The sequence below is a fragment of the Crinia signifera genome, chromosome 1, assembly GCF_055691185.1.
Source record: "Crinia signifera chromosome 1, ASM5569118v1, whole genome shotgun sequence".
Classification (NCBI taxonomy): domain Eukaryota; kingdom Metazoa; phylum Chordata; class Amphibia; order Anura; family Myobatrachidae; genus Crinia; species Crinia signifera.
In genome coordinates, this window is record NC_139217.1 from 93,778,241 (window position 1) to 93,797,901 (window position 19,661).

General features: G+C 44.7%; 1 protein-coding gene across 1 annotated transcript in view; it reads right to left on the reverse strand.

Annotated features, from left to right (window-relative positions):
• Positions 1–784: 784 nt before the first annotated feature.
• The window catches only part of TRAPPC11 (trafficking protein particle complex subunit 11), a 47,963-nt gene continuing 29,086 nt past the window's right edge, over positions 785–19,661 (reverse strand). The window contains exons 24-30 of the mRNA XM_083170565.1: positions 19,483–19,548; positions 18,186–18,342; positions 16,699–16,801; positions 14,465–14,556; positions 6,551–6,684; positions 6,304–6,471; positions 785–3,526 (exon numbers count right to left, since the gene is read on the reverse strand). Coding sequence (XP_083026691.1) covers positions 3,482–3,526; positions 6,304–6,471; positions 6,551–6,684; positions 14,465–14,556; positions 16,699–16,801; positions 18,186–18,342; positions 19,483–19,548 — 765 coding nt within the window. The 3' untranslated portion in view covers positions 785–3,481. The remainder of the gene's footprint in view (positions 3,527–6,303; positions 6,472–6,550; positions 6,685–14,464; positions 14,557–16,698; positions 16,802–18,185; positions 18,343–19,482; positions 19,549–19,661) is intronic.

Consider the following 19,661-nt stretch of genomic DNA (forward strand, 5'->3'; position numbering starts at 1 on the left):
TCCAGGTGTATTAGCAGAGGTACAACTGACTTAAGACGTATGGCTACTCATTTTGCATATAATTTTATATCACAGTTATATAGAGCTATGGGGCGGTAGTTAGTACAATGTGCTGGATCCTTCCCAGGTTTGGGCTGTGTTATAATTCGTGCTTCTAGAAATTCCTTCAGGAGAGTACCAAGGGAGGAGACTGTGTAAAACAGTTCAGACAAGTGTGGAGTGTGAATTTCCTGGAATGTCATGTAAATCTCATTGATGAAACCATCTGGACCAAATAAAAAAATTGAACTGGTAGATAAAGCTGGTAATTGAATTTGATCTAGAAATGAAAAGATAGAGGATATAGTAAGTTGAGTAATATTAGAATAGAGAGAAAGATGATATAATTTTGAATAGTAATCGACAAATTGGTTCGTGATATCACAGGGGTTAAGTATCTTGTCTTTGGCAGGGGAAAACATACTTGATCCTATTAGCCTGTAGTGCTCTCAGTTTACGAGCGAGCATTTTGCCAGATTTGTTTCCAAGCAGATAACATTTTTGGCGGAGTCCATTTAATGCGGATTGTGTCTGAGCTATTTATTATTTTAAAATGAAGTCCATTACAATTAGACAACCACACCTTCCTTCCTTCTTTTTATTAGGGGCCATTAGTAATGAGATATTCTTTGAAGTACACAATAATTACAGTGATTTATAGCATCTTGGTAATGCATGTGTCCTTTCATAAAACCAGTTCTTCATCTCCCCCACGTACCAGTAAGACAACAAACAAGACAGTCAGTGAATCACAGATGGTTCTTTATTTACATCAAGATTTACAATGGACAAAATGAACAATTTAAACAAGTCCAATCCAAAGAGTAACATACAGTAAATCTGTAGTATAAATACTTACACAGAACACATTGGTGTAGTCCAGTGGCTCCCAAATGCTGTCCTCAAGCAGCGCTCACAGTGCATGTGTTCCAGGTCACTCAGCAGGTGCACTCTGTGTCACCAGCTGCCACATTATAAAAATATACAGGTGACTAGAAACCGTGAACTGTGAGTGGGGTATTTGAGGGCCTATTTTGGGAATCGCTGGTGTAGCCCATAAAAAAATGTGAGCAACTTCTATTTTGACAATGGCAGAATCTGAGTGGTTTCAAATGATTTTGTAAAGGTTCCCTAATGGGATCTGCCCCAAGACTGCTCTATAAACTCTCCAGGGAAACTAAATTCTTACTCCATCTTTAAAAATCTAGGAAGCTGTGTAATTAAGATCAGGATTACAAGCAAAATGCTATTTAACTTTAATGTGTTACAATAAATGACAATGCAATGTGTTAGATTTACATTGACATGGTGTATAATTATTAATGTAACATTGAAAATGGTTACGGGCAAAACGATGCAACATATTAAAATAATTACTTGTATTCCTATATAATTTTGGTTTAAAAACATAACCAACAAGCTTTCTTTTATCATTACTTTACAGTAAACTGAAACAGAGATCAGAGCTTTCCTGTAGTTCAAAGGTTCTCAAACATACCAGGACTCCTCACAGAAATCACAAGTGTAAGAATTAGATCCACCTGTGGATAGTTTAAAATAATGGGGCAGATGTATTAAGCCTTAACGAGATAAATGCAGGGGTGATAAAGAGATAAATGTCCAGCCAATCAGCTCCTTACTGACTTTTTTCAAACACACCCTGTGCCATGGCAGTAAGCAGGTGATTGGCTGGACGTTTATCTCTCTTTATCACCCTAGCATTTATCTCTTGTTAAGGCTTAATACATCTGCCACAATAAGTGCACCTGCCGGGTGACCTGAAAAACGTGAGGACCAAATTTGAGAATTCATGCTGTAGTTAAAAAGGTTTTACAGGCCCAACATTTCCTAGACGAAGACTACAATGTAAAAATACATGAACGTTAATATGCTACACCGTAGCAGCCTGTCGGCATATATCAAATGAACATTGCTGTAGTAAAGGCCGAGTAACCTACACGTGCACGTTGCACCATCTTTATTAAAATAAGGTAGACATTTTACCTTATATGTCCCATTTCTTAACAAAAGGCGTATTATATGTACATATCACTAGAAGGACTGTAGCTACAAATGGGATCCGGATGATAGGTCGACACAAAAAGGCAGATATACAGAAAATGAACATTGACAAAAAGGTCAACATGCACTTGGTTGACTATGACAAAATGCACACACAAACAAAAAGGTCAACACATGGAAAGGTCAACATGAGTTTTTTTTTTTTTTTTTTACGGTTCTTCATATTTTAACATCCATGAGGACTTGGGAACAGGAACGGTAAAGAGCGAGGCACCTGGCCCAAAGCATCATAAATAAATGTGCAACACTAATTGGGGGGCAACGTGCTCAGATGTTGACATTTACACACAAAAAAAAGTGAACCTTCAAAGTGTTGACCTTTTCATGTGTCGACCTTTGGCTCGTGTCAACCAAGACACTGTCTATCCCATGATCCACCCCGATATTCAGTATAGCAGCTTACCCATTTCCTGGAGAATTAAAGGGCCGTATCTCGGCCATATTGGCTAAGCCCACATAACTAATGCTTCTTATGACATTAAGTAATGGGTAGACTTGAATAACTTTTCACCTGCCTTTCAGTGGAAATAATTGTAATATTACAGTTATTTCTAAACTATCTGCTACAATAAAATGGTCAGATCGCCCTTATAAAGACAGATTTTCCATTTTGAAAACAGACTGGACTAAATGCGATCCTGTTCCCATTACAGTACTGTCCATTCCGGAGACCCCCAGCATATGCTGTATCTAGCAAAGCCCTGGCACTTGTGTATAGGTAGGATCACCATTGCCGCTGCTCAGCTGTCTCCACAGCAGAAGCCATGATTTAGTGCCTCCAATAGAAATATAGTACATGGCCTATAATACAGGGTTACTTTATAGCAGACATTAAAATAAAAGAACATACTGCAGGTCATAAAGTGATTACATGCACTCAAATGCTTTTGGTATTGCATGGGATCTTTACAGATGACTATGGTAAGTCTGAAACAAGCACCCACTCAGGGCAAGGTACAAGGTGAGATGTCTCTTAGTAAGTGACCATCATAGGCATATAAGCCATACCTTGCCCCTTCAGATGGTTTGGGGTGGGCCGAAACCAGCTAGATAAGAGATTGCTGTCCCAGGTGACCAGCACTGAAGCAGGTCTGGCAGTTATATACACAGAGCTATGGGTAGGCCTTCACGCAACACTGTACCTTGTAAAACGTGTGTATTTAGGAGGAATGCTTTACATACATGGCTACAATAGAACTACAGCGCCAGCTATCATACACCAAATATGCCTAAGCCTTGAGATATAAGCTACAGAAGCTCCTCACAGTCAAATATTCATTTATTTCAGTTCTTTGCAGAGATATTTAGGCAAACACGTCAGGCAATGGGAGCAGCGATGGACAACGTCACAGGGTTCTCCTTACGCAGCTTCAATAGAGTCTTCGTCCACATGACGTCCCTGTGGCTGAAACACACAGGAGTACGTTACTTATAAGGCAGTAATGAGAAGCCTTCACGCGCTATATACCCAGGAAAGCAAAGTGGGTTCAAAGTTTAGCATAGCCTCTTCCTGATCCCCCAACTATAGATTTCAGATAGGCATAATGGTGCCATAACACACCACAGTTTTCACCCTGCATTGGTTTATGTGAATTTTACACAACTTGTAGCTGCATTTGTTGAGGTGGGCCAGTGCATTTCCTGTGGGTATACTCAGCAGTACACAATACACATCTGTGTAATGCTGAGAATGTTAGATTGCGAAAGACTTACTGTATCTAGAGTATGGAAGCTATTATAAATCCTTTATTTACTTGTAACTTTAGGGAAGTACAAATGTTATTTGTTTTGCATACCAGTAACTTTCTCCATAAAAAGAAGCACGGTTCATGTTCAGTGCAGTAAGCAAGTCTACCATGCCCCATAGACATATGTCAGATCTGTATTTATTAGGTGCCTTTGTGCATTTCCCATAGGCCTGTGCAAGCATTTAAGTGAACAACCAGGCAGCTTGGGCCTGGTCCAGACATGCGCTGTAGGCACAGTAGCTGCATCTTTGGTTGCAGATGCAGTGTTAATATATGCCAATATGCCAGTCTAAAGTCAAAAGATGCACACTGCCAACGCAGCATCAGGTCATCATTGCAACCATCAGTTGCAGCATTGGCCATGTAAGTGAGCTTGAGGCTACACAGAAGTTGCCCAGCTCAACTCCAGGACTGAGGACATTAAATAGGTGTCGGAAGACGCAGAACACTGGCCTCTGCACGCCTCAAAATGGGGATAGCATGCTCTCATTTGTTAGAGTGCAGTCTGTGGCCACCTCACCTTCAGACTGCTGGACATATGCACTGTGGCTTTGGCACATACCCAGTTCAAAAGAAAAAAAGAAAAGAAAATGCAGATTACCTATCTCTGGATGCATCTATCTATCTACAAACACTGGTACTCATTCTAATAAAGCTCACAGATTCAAAGGTGCATATTGCAACATTTCGTGCCCCTTTATTAGGCCTGTCAGGCAGTACAGTATCTGTTATCTGATATGTTGCAATTTGCACCTTTGAATCTGTGAGCTTTATTGGAGTGAGTGCCAGTGTTCATCTATATATCTGCTTAATCCTTCCGGGCACCACCACGCTGTTGTGGAAAGCAAGTGCCGACTATTCACATTATATATCTATGTAGTGTCTAATTGTGTATCTCCGGAACACTGCCATCTGTTAACAGCGAGTGAAACTACATCTATTTCTCTATCACACATGCACAAACACAGAGGCATTCACAAGGAAGCAGACTAGCTTTTGAAGCATTTGCTTTGAATGGGCTTACTAGTCTATCACATTGTTACATAAAATGACTATAAATACACCAACAACAAGACAAGTGTACAAAACATTTCTGCATGCACACAATAAGTCTTCATCTTTAAAATCGAGTTGGCTTTTAACCAATGCTCACTTGTCATATAATATGAACTATATAATTATTTAAGAAAGATAATATGATAAAAACTAGACAGGCCTAATTACATTTGGGGGAAAGTGCTAATGAGTAATTGTTCACTAGTTCTGACACGTACTTCATGTTTTTTTGCTTTGTGTTTACCTGAACATATAAATCATTAATGTTCAACTCGCAGCACATATCATTTACAAGAGTGAGTCAGGATAATTCCTCGCACTGTAACCAATCTCCATGAGAGTTATGAGGTGGTGAAGAATAATGGGATATAAATTTTACAGCCATCACAGCCAGCATTATCCTATACAGCATGTAAGCACTGCAGGAGGACGTATACAATGACTTCCTGGTATGAGTGTCGCTTAAACTTGCCCCACATGTAAATGACTTCTACATTTACACAATGCTGAACTACATGCCACAGTGTTATATACAATGCCTTCAGGTAACCACGGCTGAAATGAACCACACTGTGCATCTTCACCAAACTCTGGCTACTTGGTTCGTTAACGAACAGAATACAGATTATAACAAAATCACATATTATTTTAATCCTATTCTGGTTTTGATGATGCGGTTTCTCAGCAGATTGGAAATGTACCTTCTTGTATTCTGCATTAATAACGGATTATTGGAACAAATCAAGATGTAAGTTATAAAGTGTAACATACAAGAAAACAGAGATAGGGTCCAAAGTACACTGGTTATAGCCAAGAGGCCCTCAGCACTGGGGTCTTGTGTTTCATTTACACCAGGGTCCTAACTATGTGGGGTGTGGGGTTTGTAGGTTCTCCCGGAGTACTGAAGTTCGGAGTTAGAAATATGATGCATGTCTGATTTATGAACACTGAGGGTCCTAGAACAGCAACTGACTGCACCTCAGGTGGTTATCTGACCCTCTGTAAAATATATAAAACGCCTTTAGATATATGATCTGAACTAGTAAACCAGAGGAAATCCTGTAGCGATATACAAATCTGTGCAATGTCAGCAGAGGAGAGTTGAGGCTGCATCCACTACCAAATACTGTACAAAAGACACACATTCTAACACCTCCAGCCAGTCAAATACTTTGTGCTGAACTGGACTAACACATAGGTGTCCTAAACATTATTGCTGCTTTTGCCCCAAAACATTGTGTTCAGCCACACAGAGGGAGCATCACCTGATCTACAGGCATCCCAGTGGTAAAATCGGACATGCCAGCATGAGGAGATATTCCTAGTGGTGAGGAAGCAATGAGAGCATGCAATTGGTTACTGGAGTAAGTGGACTCACCTTCACAAATATATACGTAGGTAAAAACCGTTTCAGCATGTTACTGGTGTAATTTGGGAACCTCAATACGTTAATGTTCAGAGACGGCAGCTGCTGGTATCCTGCCATTAGAGGATAGAAGTTGTACAGCATTTCCTGTTTAGTGCCCGGGAGGATTTGCAGCCGGATCTAGAAAAGAAAGACACTAGTCTATGAAAGGATTAAGAAATATTACGTAATATACTTGAATTAGGATTATCAAATGTACCTGTTTGAGGCCAGAAAACATAAATGCGTCACTTGGCTCCACCGTAATTTCTATGTCTTGAACCAAGTTGGTCTTATTCTGTAGGTGATACTTGACTGGCAGAGATTCCCTCACTCGTCCAAATGATGGCAGATCTACACATGGTAGGGCGATATTGGGGGGGGGGGGGGGGGGGGAGATAGGCTTAAACTGAGGAAGGGAAACGTCACATTTTAAAATGTACACTGACTGGTTATAATGAGTGGATAACTATAAGACTGTGATGTCAGCAGATTAATAAGAAATAATTTCTATCTTTTTCTCTAATGCACGTTTTACAATTTAGTGCAAATCGACTGTTTGTTGTGTGATGTGTAAGTAGAATTATTTTAGGATATTACTTTCAATATATCACCATATCGGAGCATTCTAGCTTCCACTTATTCCAAAGTTTCACCTCTGCTCTCCACTGCTCTTGCAGTACCTCTTACTCATAATTCGCTCTTCTTGAATGCATCTGTCAAGGTGATCCCACAAGAGTTCCATTGAGTTACAATCTGGGCTCTGGGTGGCCAAACCATGTTTTTCATCACATGTTGGCGTTCTTTGGACCCTACATAATTTTTGCAAAGACGTTAGGTATGTTTGGGGTCATTATATTGCTGTAGGGTGAACCCACGGCCGATAAGGCGCGTGCCAGAGTGAATGGCGTGATGCTTGAAGATGCTGTGATAGTGCTTCGATTATTGCTAACCATTATACAACCTCCTCCATGCTTCCCTGTAGGGCTCAATGCAGGCTGGGAGCATGCTCTTGCCTGGTAAAAGATGGACAAACTTGCACCTCTTTGACCCAAACAGATTGAACTTAGCTTCGTCCATGAAAAGAACCTTCTTCCATTGCTCAGACGACCTGTCCTTGAGCGTTTAGTCCAGAATAATGAGATTGAGATTCAGTGCATGTCCTCTTGTTCTGTTGCTCCTCTTCCTGTGAAGAATGTCTCCCACCTGTACCTTGTTAAAACCCTTGATATATTTGAAAGTTTCTATCATGTCCCCCCTTTCCCTTCTATCCTCTAAACCAGCGGTTCTCAAACTGTGGGTCCTGACCCCAAAGTGGGTCCCGACCTTCTCAGTATGGGGTCACGACTCCATGTTGCTGACCATCAGGCTGATGACTTTTCAAATCTCAGTCAGAGATTCAAGGAGTTTGATAAATCTGTTGAATTGCCTGTTATTTTAGACTCCTCCCATCATTTTGTGCCTCCACAATGCTGCCATGTATGTGCTGTCTGCTGACTACACATGTGACGCGATGACCATCTGTGGTAACTTGCTGGGGTCCTGTAATTATTTTTATCGTTTGTTGGGGTCCCAGAGCAAAATAGTTTGAGGACCCCTGCTCTAAACTATACATATTAAAATCTTTTAGTCTTTCCTGGTACATTTTTGTGATGTACATATGAGTGCCTCCTTCTTTTGGATTGTATATAGATAGATAGATAATATAGTTGATTGAAGCAGGCACTCACCATATGCATTGAAAAAGTTGAAGATAAGTTTTTATTTACACCATCAAGGCAGTTTGACTGCCTTGATGGTGTAAATAAAAACGTATCTTCAACTTTTTCAATGCCTATGGTGAGTGCCTGCTTCAATGAACTATGTTGTATTTGGGACCTTGGCGAGATTTAGTGAAATACGTGTTTTACAAATTGCGATTTTGTCCTAAATCGCCCTATATCGCACTTTTTAAAAATCACACTTTTGCTGTGAATTCGCATATTTAATGAGATGCGAATTTGCGACAAAAAAGTGCGGTAAAGTGCGATATAGTGCGTTTTTAGGCATGAAAATGTGCGATTTTCAGTCATGAAAATCGGCACATTTTCAGAAATGTGCGATTTTGTGTAAAAACCCCCGTCTAGAAAGGTTTCCTCGCCCTGTGCATAGTGGAGGTCACTCTTGAGTGAAACCCACTGGGCCTTTTACCCGGGAGGTCTCAACAGCCATCCTGTCAAAGCCAGGTGCCTCAAAGTCGAGAGAGAGAGGCGGACCCTGAGAGAACCGGCTTGTGCCCAGGGGTAAGCGAATAGGAGGGGCTACTGACAAGGACTGCTGATCCGAACACCCGATTCGTCTGGGCCAAGGTGGAGCAACCAGACTCATCGTGCCGCCCTCCGGCTTCAGTTTGCGATACATTCGCAAAAGGAGGAAAATCGGCGGAAAGGCGCCATCAGTGTGTACGGCCACAGAGCGCCAGGGCATCTACCAGGCAAGCCCCCCTCTAAACCCGCACAGTGGTGGTTTGAGGGTATGGCGAGAGGCCATCAAGGCCACCTCGGTTGGGCCCCACCATTGTTCCATCATCTGAAACACCTCCCGATGGAGGGTCAAATCATCGGCATCCAGGGTCTGACGGCCAAGGAAGACCGCCACCCAATTCAGGACTACCGAGATAAGGATTGCTGAAAGAGCAGGGATCATCTCTGAAAGATGCAGGATGCTTCTGCCATAGTGGGCTGACAACGAGTGCCACCCTGGTGGTTAACCTAAGCCACCCTTGTAGCAATGTCCGACTGGACCTGCACCGGGCAACCCCTAAGTTAGGGTTCCGCCAGGCAGACTGCCCGGAAGATTGTCTTCAGTTTGAGGACGATGATGAAGAGCTGGGCCACCAGAGTGGTCCAGATACCATGGAACAACCTCTGGGAAGTGACCACCCTCCAAACACGGAGGGCTAGCATGCGTGGCTATGAGTGTCTACTAGTGGATCCAGTAGTGAGGTCCCGTCCCGGCGCCACCAGGAAAGGGGGGGGGCCTGCTGGAGACCAGGCGAACTTCTGGGCCCAGATATTGTGATAGGGTCCCAACCCCCTGGAGAGTATCTTCCCCTGTACAGGGCGGGAATGGAACTGGGCCTATTCGGCCAATGCGAAGGCCGATACCACCAACCCCAGGGCCCCCCTGCAGGCATGCACAGACACCCACCAGGGGGAGAAGAGATGTCTGATCCTGGACTGTAGAGCCAGATGGCAATCCCCCAGAAGGTATATCCTCTGCCGAATAGAATCTAAACCGGCCCTCATATCTGTCTCTGGCCCAAATAAGAAGGAACCCTTAAAGGGACTTTGAGTTTGGGCCTTCCAAAAGCGCAGACATCGGTCTGTGTGTGCAGCTATGGCTGAAGGTGACCCTCTGGAGGTGAGTGGTGTAATTTCCAGAGCCGCCACCCCCAGGTAAAGTGTCACGTGATGCTCAATAGAGGCAGCAGGGTTTTCTCTGTCACCCCTTATGCAGCGTCCGCTGTGAAAGAAGTTGCTCACGCAACTAAGGCCTTAGCCACCCAAACAGATGCCTGGGGCAGGAGTGCGTCCACTTTAGGGACAGTCTCCCAGGGGACTATGTCCTCCTGTGGAACGGGGTAAAAGGAAGGAAAACTGCCGATGGCAAGCTAAACTTCCAGTTAGAAATCTCTAAACTAATGACCTTAGTCAAGTTCAATGATTTACGGAATAAACCCAGAATACACCTAGGGAGACTCCCAAAGGTATAGGCGGCTCAGCGGGGTCATTTAAGGTAAGGACCTAGTTGAGAGCCGAGACCAAGGTCGGCACTTCAAGACGAAGTGGGGGATTCACCTTATCACAGGCCCCCCATCTTCCATACCGTCGTCGGCGGTCCCCTCTAGAGAATACTAATCCCAGGTGTCCTCCTTTGTTGCTGATGGAGGAGTGTGGATGACGGGGGTATCCGCGTCTAGCTGCGGGTACGGAGCGGTTCCACTGTGCGGAGAGCTACACCAAGGTTGGGGACGGCTTTTCTGGGGACCTTGTCCGGAGGCAGATAAGCACTCACCCAAGGGATGATGCCAATCCAAAGCTGCAGGGGCAGTGCAGATAAGAACGTGTCTACTATCTGCACCGGCAACCCCAAGTAGTCTCCTGAGAGGAGGCTGTACCTGTGGGCATCGCCCACGCATTGTAGCAGCCTGTGCATAAGCCGTCCTGTACTAGTCTAATGCGGGCATAGGCCAGCATTACAGGATGTACAAGACATCAGCGCCAGAGCCCCAGTCACTGGGACTGGTGCCCCTGGAAGACGTTGCAGTATTATAGCACTGTGAACCGGCAGCTAAAGGCACAGACAATGTACTACAAGTATAGAAGGCATACAATGCCATAGAATAGGCGGGTAGCCTATATGGTACCACTACACAGTATTCTCTGACCAACAGAGATAGTGTTCAAGCTATACACAGGAAGCTGGTACTATGTACACCATGTGGTGGTGTAGACATTTAGCCCATATGTACGGCTAACACAGTTTCATACTTCTGTTTCATATTTTGGATTGTGGGAGTAAACCCACTCAAACACGGGGGGGACACACAAACTCCACACAGCTAGAGTCATATTTGGGAAATTACCATAGCGCTGTGAAGAAGCAATGCCATCGGTCTGTGTGTGCAGCTATCACACCATCCGTGCTGCCCCTACAGTACGCAGTAAGCTACTAGGCACATATAGCAATCATTGCGGTTCTCTGCCTGTGTGGGGCGAGCTCGCTGCGCCTCAGGCAGCCTTTCTGACAGGCAGTGATAGTGTTACACAGTGTACAGCCAGCCTGTGATATATGCAGTGATATAGACAGTGCAGTGATATACATACAATAGACAGCTGTAGTCTGCAGTCTGCATCTGACAGCCAGCTTGTATCTGACAGGCAGAAAACTGCACAGTTTGGGTCATGTTGGGAATCGAACCCATGACCTCTGCACTGTGATGCAGCAATGCTAACCATTACACCATCCGCTCTGTCCTTTATGCTTCCGACAGGCAGTGATGGTGTTAATTCACAGGATACAATGTTGCACTTGGCTCTGCTGTGCCCAGAGTTTGAACTCTGTCTGCTCTGTAACCTGACTCCTGGAAGAGATTATTACAGGGGAGCCCAGGCAGTGAAGGAGTGGAACCACAGACTGGCTTGATAAGCTCTCTGTGTCCCTCCACACATGTTAAGTCAGCATGACCTAACCAGCAATACATGGCCATATAGTACAGTGCAACACAGATTAAACTGACAGGCAGTTAAACTGTTAACAAACAATGCAGCATACAAGGGCAATGCAATTAATGGCACAAGGCTCCTCTCAGGGCACAGTACTGTACCGTGTCCCGAAGGAGGGGTACAGGGGGGACATGCCCAAATGACCTGGCAGTGAAGGAGTGGAACTCCGGGTGGCTATGAGCTCCTCCGTGTCCCTCCTCACATGTCGCAGGCAGGCAGGCAGGAAGGGATCTCAGTGGCGGGAACTCTCTGTGTGTTAAACACAGTTCCCTGCCTACTGTCCCCGGGTGGAGAGGCTGATGTGGGGGGAGCCTTCTCCCCCTGCTGACAAATGGCCCCCAGGGAGGTGTCCACATGCGGCGCTGGTAAAAATGGCAGGGGTCCGGCGCTACCGGGCGGCCCCGCATACCTGGCGCCGCTGCCCACAAACCGTTTCCCTGGTGGTCCAGCGGGAGCGGGTGGCGGACCAGCCGTCCGCTTGTCAGCGCAGTCGGCGGTCCCCCCCGCCGAACTGCTGCAGCCGCAATGCCCAGCAAGCGCAATCGCGCGCGCTCCCAGCGAGGAGCGCGTTACCTTTTGTCAGGTCCCCGGCGCCCGGTGGTGGCTGTGGCTCCCCAGTGCCCGGGGGCCGCTGCAGGTCCCCACCCTCGAGTGGCGATGCAGCTCCTGACCCGGGTGATGGAGCAGCAGCGCAGGTGTCTGTGCAGACCCCCAGTGCTGCTGCTCTGTCACCGACAGAAGTCAGTGTAAAAATAAAAAATAAAATATAAAAATCAAGTTAGGCTGCTAAATAGCAGCCCCTCTATTAGGTGCATCTGGCTCCTGCCAGCACCCGAAAAAACTGAGCTTCCTGGCCTGGAGGCGGGGTAGAGGAGGGGAGGAGCCCGGCTGCCTGGGAGGCAGTTCAAGTTTAACCTCTAGGGTGCTGGTGCTCTCCCATCTCCTTACTACCCACTGTAACGCTGTGGCCCCTGATGTCTCCCGAAGGAGAAAACCTCTTCTTTTTGTTAATGGGCCTCAGCAATGATTTACGGGCTGCTAGATACCCCTTTAACCCTGCAGCTTTGGGGCAGCGCTTAACAGTAGTGACAGACATGGTCTTCTCTTGTCTTCTCATGAGCGCTGTGCGGATCTGTTGGGCTGTCTGGAACCTTTCCTGTCTACTACTAACTCTAATATAGTTGTCCTCTTGTCCAGGTCTTGGACGTTTCGACATGTCTCATCAGGGCCCACTGCACCCCACCAAGGGAAATCTTCTGTTGCCAGGCTATTTCTCATAAACTAAAGCCTGCCTTTCTCAAAGCGATGATGGTAGATCGTTTTTCGATCGAAAACTCCTTCTTGGGAGCCATTATTCGTAACACATTGGTCGTACTCACAAATATATTCCATAACAACAGAAGAGTGGCAACGAAGTTTCTCAACTCTATTTCCGGTTCCGGATGAGCATCAGGCATGCACCTAATGTCAGTGTTCACAACTACATGACTTTGGCGTGAGTTTTGAACAGTTGTGGGGACTATATACTGTTCTGTAGTAAACCTCTTTATCTAGCAATATGAATATTGAGGATTTTACAACAACTATACGCTGATATGATATGAATGAGTGCAGACATCCATTACAATAGTAGTTTGAGCCATTTATGTGCGGCAACCATTAATTACTTTAGTATTTCCTTGAAAAAAAAAAAATATGGTGGTGTATTGAAATTAATGGCCGGTACTCATTGTATAAATAAAATTGTATCTTTGCTATTGTAAAATGTCTTAGTAATCTGAACTTAAACGTATAATTTATATCAGGGCTCGAGCCCTGATAAAACCTGGGGGCCAGGTCGCCATGGCGACCAAATTTGCCAGGAAGCAGATCACACCGGGAGAAGTGGTGGCTTGCAGTGGCAACAGCTGGGCAGAGTGCTGGACAACCAACCCGGCTCTAGCTGTATCAAGTTCGCAGCATGACTATTTCAAAACTCGAGGTGGCTCGTGAGCCAATTAGAGCTCGTGGTTCGGCAGCCAATCAGAAGCAGTCACTCAGGAGTGGCAGTGGTAGCTCCTGATTGTCTGCAGGACCGCCGGCTCCGATTTGCTCACGAGTCACCTTGAGTTTTTAAATAGCTGCACCACGGACCTAATCTGATACAGCTGGGTGACTTGTTCACCGCTGCCCGGTATCAAGCATGAAACCTGCATGTATTAAGCGGTACTTATATGGCATAATATGTAATAGGGATTACGGATTGTGGTTTTATATGTACTGGGCATTACAGTGTGTGGTATAATGTGTAATGGGCATTACAATGTTTAGTAGAAAGTATAACAGGCATTATGGCCTGTGGTATAATATGTAATAAGTATTACGGTGTGTGGCATAATGTGTAATGGGAATTATGGTGTGTGGCATAATGTGTAATGGGCATTAGAGCATGTGGTATAATAAGTAATGGGTGAGTGACATGTGTAAAATGCCTTACAGTATAAATTTTTGGCACATGCCTTTAGTGTGCACTGTCCCTATTTTTAAGTTTGTCTGGCTCCTACACTTTCATCCTGCCTCCTAAATTAAAAAAACAAAAAACAAACTTGGCAAGCCCTGGTTTATATGATACCTACACCCAGATAGCCTTTCAAGAAATTTTATCTGTTTGTTTCAAGTTATCTGAAAAAGGACTGGACGGATTTGATCAAATCTTCAGTATTCTATTTAACATACAGCAGGAAATAGGAGAGGCGACATATCATTGTACCTTTACCCAAGGCCGCATAATGGAGGAATATGCAGCTGGCAAGAAAATGTCGGCAGAAGAGACTTCAGTGCGGACACTACAGGGTGTGTGTGTGTGTGTATTATCATCACCAATTTACCTCCTCGGATATGCAGCGGAATACTTTCTACCATGACGTGAGGCAAAGTTATGACTGTGTTCACAGCAGGCACACTTTCCCTGGCTGAGCTCCTTTAAAAGAAAGACAGAAATCTTTTATTAATACCCATATGTACCATGTCCTTATTTAGAGGCAGATTCAAAACCTGAAAAAAAGTTGCAGTTAGCTCCCTTTCCTGCCTGTGTGATGGCCTGCCCCTGTGCATGGCTGCGCAGCCATGTGCAGAGGGGGAAATCCACTCCCCATCAAATGGTTTCCTCCCCCCATGGGCCTCGTAAGTCAATACTTACTCAGCGCTGCGATGGCCAAGGAGAGATCGGGGCCATTGATGACGCCCCTCCCTCCCAATGGCCGAGCTCCTCTGCGTTTCTGTGCGGCACTCCCAGAAAACACCAAAAAGGCTAGACAGCTATCAATCACCCAGCATACTTGCGATCACAGGCCATTGCTGTCTGTGGTCGCGTGGAGTGCTCGTGCATTCCCACTGTGGATCATGATCAAGCCTGGCCCTCCAATAATCTCCAGAGCTGAGAATTCACTGAATCAGCCCCTTACTCTGCTGTAAAACCAAATGCTATCCTTTACTGGCTGCTTATCTACCTTTCAGGACAACCAGCTATTAGCAGTTTGCATTATTGTCCAGCCCTAAGCGCGGATTGCCTGCCAGAGTTCCGCACCTGCAGGAAGAGCGCTTATAGCCCGTGACGATATCACATAAGTGTCAACATCAGACACAGCTCTGTGCAATAGTCTTGGCAACACATATAAAACTTGGCACCAGATATGGCTGTACACACGCCTTACCATTTACTTAACTTTGCTGTTTAAATAAATCACACTTTCTTTTATCTATTATCTTCAACAAATATGTATATAAAGATTTATTTTTTTAAATACATGGTACAATTATAAGGAACAGAAAACATCCATCATTAGTAATTGTTATAATCAACGTACTGGGTCATTATACAGGAGTTTCATTCAAAGGTCATTGTACTTACGAAGCATAACTGAAAAAAAGTCTGAAAACTAACTCTAAAAGAATGGGACCACTAGCTAGTAGTAGTATAGTATAATGCATAGGCTGAGGAGAGGAGTTGCCACAAGTGAGCTTCTACTTAGCAATGCTATACAGGTCTCCGACTTCTGCCGTCTGATTTCCCTATAAATCCTCGGTATACGGTCGTTAGGTCGACACATTAGCTCGACATGAATTGGGTCGACCACTGAATGTCAACATGGCTTAGGTAGACATGGGAAATACTGTAGGTCAATATGGCTAAGGTCGACAGGGTTGGAAGGTCGACAATGGCTAGGTTGACAGTCAAAAGACATGACATGAGTTTTTCACATTTATTGTGGAGCGGACATGTGCCGACAGGCAGCACTACATGACCTATCACCCACTGGGGCGTAGAGGGAGACTAGAATAGTGTGCCGAATGTAGTGAGGCCCGGTTCCCAAGGCATGGCGAGTGCAGTGAGGGGACGTGGTACACTTTGGCAGTGTCAATGTAGACATTCGGGACAAATAAAACACAAAAAACTCATGTCGACCTTTTGACTGTCAACCTAATGCTTGTGTTGACTTTCCAACCCCGTCCACCATCTGTGGTCGGCCCAATGGTTGACCCTATGGCCCATACCCAACTACTCAGCATATGATGGCATATTAACCGTACAGAGAACTTCCTTTCTACATATTGGTACTGACTATGTAAATGTGCTGCACACGGGGCTTACAGGATTGGCTCAGAGAATATCCAAGGAATACCCTGTAATTCCCAGTAAATGAATAGTCTGCATTCTCATGCAGGCATCCCATCACGCAGCACATAAAGTCTGTGCAGCCCGAGCTTTTTGAACTAGTTCCCGATCGCATCGCACGCCGAATCGCATGTGATTTGATTGCATGCGATGCAATCTAGTTCAAATGCACAGGAATATTGTACCGTGTATGGGCACCTTAAAGGTTAAATATGAATATAGTCTGCAAAGTACATTCCAACGGTTTCATAAAACATGTTAGAGCACTTGCACACCTTGCAGGGACTCCAATACAAAAGCCACTCTCATAAACTGGAGTAGAAACAGTATTTAATGAGAATATAAATCTCTATATCTTACTAGTAGTACGGGAGTAGGCTGACCCTTGGGAGTTCTGGATACAGTGACATGATGTACAATAATGCTATAAAACTCCAGACTGGTTACCTCTTCCAAGAAATGACATAGCTGCCGGTGGCCACTCCGCTCGGAGTGGATGGACACTGAAGACAGAAGCACTCACTGGCACTCTCCCCGGTCTGTAATACAACTGGAGGGCACATTAACACATTATAACAGAATCACGTCACAGATTATTAGGGCCTTATTCTAGTTCATTCTTTGTGACAAAATCAATCTTAGATGGACAAAACCATGTGCACTGCAGGTGAGGCAGATGTAACATGTGCAGAGAGTGTTAGATTTGGGTGAGTAATTTTGTTTCTGTGCAGGGTAAATACTGGCTGCTTTATTATTACACTGCAATATAGATCTCACTTTGAAGTAAAACTCCACTCAAATCTAATTCTTTCTGCACATGTTACATCTGCCCCACCTGCAGTGCACATGGTTTTGTCCATCTAAGAAGGATTTTGTCAGAAAGAGTGAACTAGAATAACCCCATTAGTCACATCTCCATAGAGTAACACATTGTAGAAGTTAGCCTGAACCTCACCACTGACACATCGCCTACAAGCAGGAATTGTGCTTTAGTAAATGAATGGATTCCCTATAGCTGTTTTTGCAGCTTTCATACAAGCAATATACACAGGCTTCCACAGTGTAAAGATACAGATATTCCAACGACCCGCGAGACTCTGCTAGTGTTAGGCATATGTGTCTATTTACCTAAAAACACATCTTAGTTGCAATAGCGTTGTGACAGGGATGCACCAGGAGACTGTGCTGGTTAGTATGATATGAAACATGTGGTAAATCTAAGTGTGACTATGTCGTATACGTAGTGCGACAATAACGTGTCCGCAACTTTTTTTGCACGCCAAGTTCCTTTGTGCTTCGTATACAGAATCAGTAGCAAAGAGCACCAGGAGACTGTGGGAATTCATTTACTATGCAAAACTTGTATATCTGTGCGACTAAGATAGATATTTGGGTAAAAAGACACAAAAATGAGGCCTTGTGGTTCACTCTTGCCAGGCTTCCCCCCACATTGAGATTAGTTCTATAAGGTCACATCTCTATAATGAGAATGGGAACAATACTGACAACACATACTGTAACATCATGGAGATTTAGGGGGGTATGCAATCTGCGATCACGGCTGTTGATCCCCGCGAACAGCCGTGATCCTGGTCCGTTTGCGGTCAGATCGACCACATAACGACAGACGGGATTCAATGTCCTGCCTGCCAATGGGCGCAAAGGGGGCGTGGCCTGGATAACGACAATCCATGTCCGTTATCGGCAGAACGGTCCCAACAGCTTGTGAAGTCGGTCCCGTTCTGCCGTGATCCCGCATTAATGCTGTCATTGAACAGGGAGCAGCCGCTATTTCCCACGTCGGAAATAGCGGCGATACATTGCATACCCCTCTTAAAGCCTTCAAATGAGGAATTTAGCCGTTAGGTAACAGGAATACCTTTGTTATGCTAACAATGGAAACAGGGGTGTGCTACTGAAGAGCAGTTACTCACCTTTCTCCACATGAGATTCCAGCTGGTCTACAGCGGTGACAGATGGGGAGAGTTGCAGCTGGCTAGATATAATAGTCAGTGCCCACGGAGAAGCGCTCAGAATATCAGTCATTAACAAGAAGGGTATGTCGGCGTAGACGCGGTCTAAGTGTTCAAACTGCAAAGGACAGGCATCAAACAAGAGCGAATATCGCTGACATATCGATTACATGAAGAGAATGATAAACTTTGAATGGATTCCATGATTCGCAGCTGCCACAGGATGAGTCTAAGGCACATGTTCTCAAAGTCGGTCCTCAGGACCCCATACAGTGCATGTTTTCCAGGTCTCCTCACAGAATCAAGTGAAATGATTAGCTCCACCTGTGGATCTTTTAAAATGTGTCATTTAGTAATGAGAGCACATGTTGGGTGACCTGGAAAACGTGAACTGTGTGGGGTTCTGAGGGGGGGTTTGAGAACCACTAGTCTAAGGCCTTATTCGGCTCTATGATACTGGGCTTAAGAGACAAGTAGCCAATTATCCCTGATGAATTTTAGGCTGATGACCAATGGTAATTATCATAGTAACCAATTAGAGGCCCATTTTATCAGCCGAAAATGGACCCGTGATGGCACAAAAACACATGGGATCAAGGATAACTTTCCGACATTGGGCCTAATTCAGAGTTTGTTGCAGTTTTGCTAAACTTCAACTGGCGGCACCAGGCTGCAGGTGGGCTGACCAGCACAGGGAAACGCCACCCACTCGCTGGTGTCCCGCCATGGGATGGGCCAGCAAAAAATTGCGGGTAGACTCTCAGTACCAGCTGCCCCCTGGCTGCACACCCTAGCTGATAGCCAAACACAGGCTGACCATGTTCCGGATTGCAGCAGGCCGGATCTCTTACACAAAATGCTGTGTCCTGCTGATGCAACGCCAGTCCATTGATGCCCTTGGTCTGCACTGAAACTGTGATCCTGTATGATTGCAGTTTCAGGGCTGGCACATAAATGCTGTCGCAAGCACACATGCGCAGATCTGGGAAAATCATTAATTTTCACAGATTTGTGAACAGGTCTGAATGAGGCCCACTATGCGTTATCGCAGGGCCAGTGGCCACTTACTGGGTAAAATGCTTCACATGACTATTATGGGCAAAGCATAATACCCAATAAGTGCATGTAATCAGGGCTAATAGTACAGCTCACGGTTTAAATTTGAAAATTTCAATGGAAATTCAAAGCTCATGCAAAGTTTAAGGGTACAATTAAAATGTACAGTAATATTTCATAATCAGTGTTTTTAGATACTGACCTTTATAGACACAAACTTTACAGCTACATCAAATGGATACACTGTCTCAATGGTTACGGTTTCATCCTGTATGAAGGCAATTTAAGTCATCTATTAATTGTAATCGATGCAAAATTGTATTATTTAAAATTAAACTGCATGTAAATATTTGCATATCAAAGACAGACGGAAGTTCACAG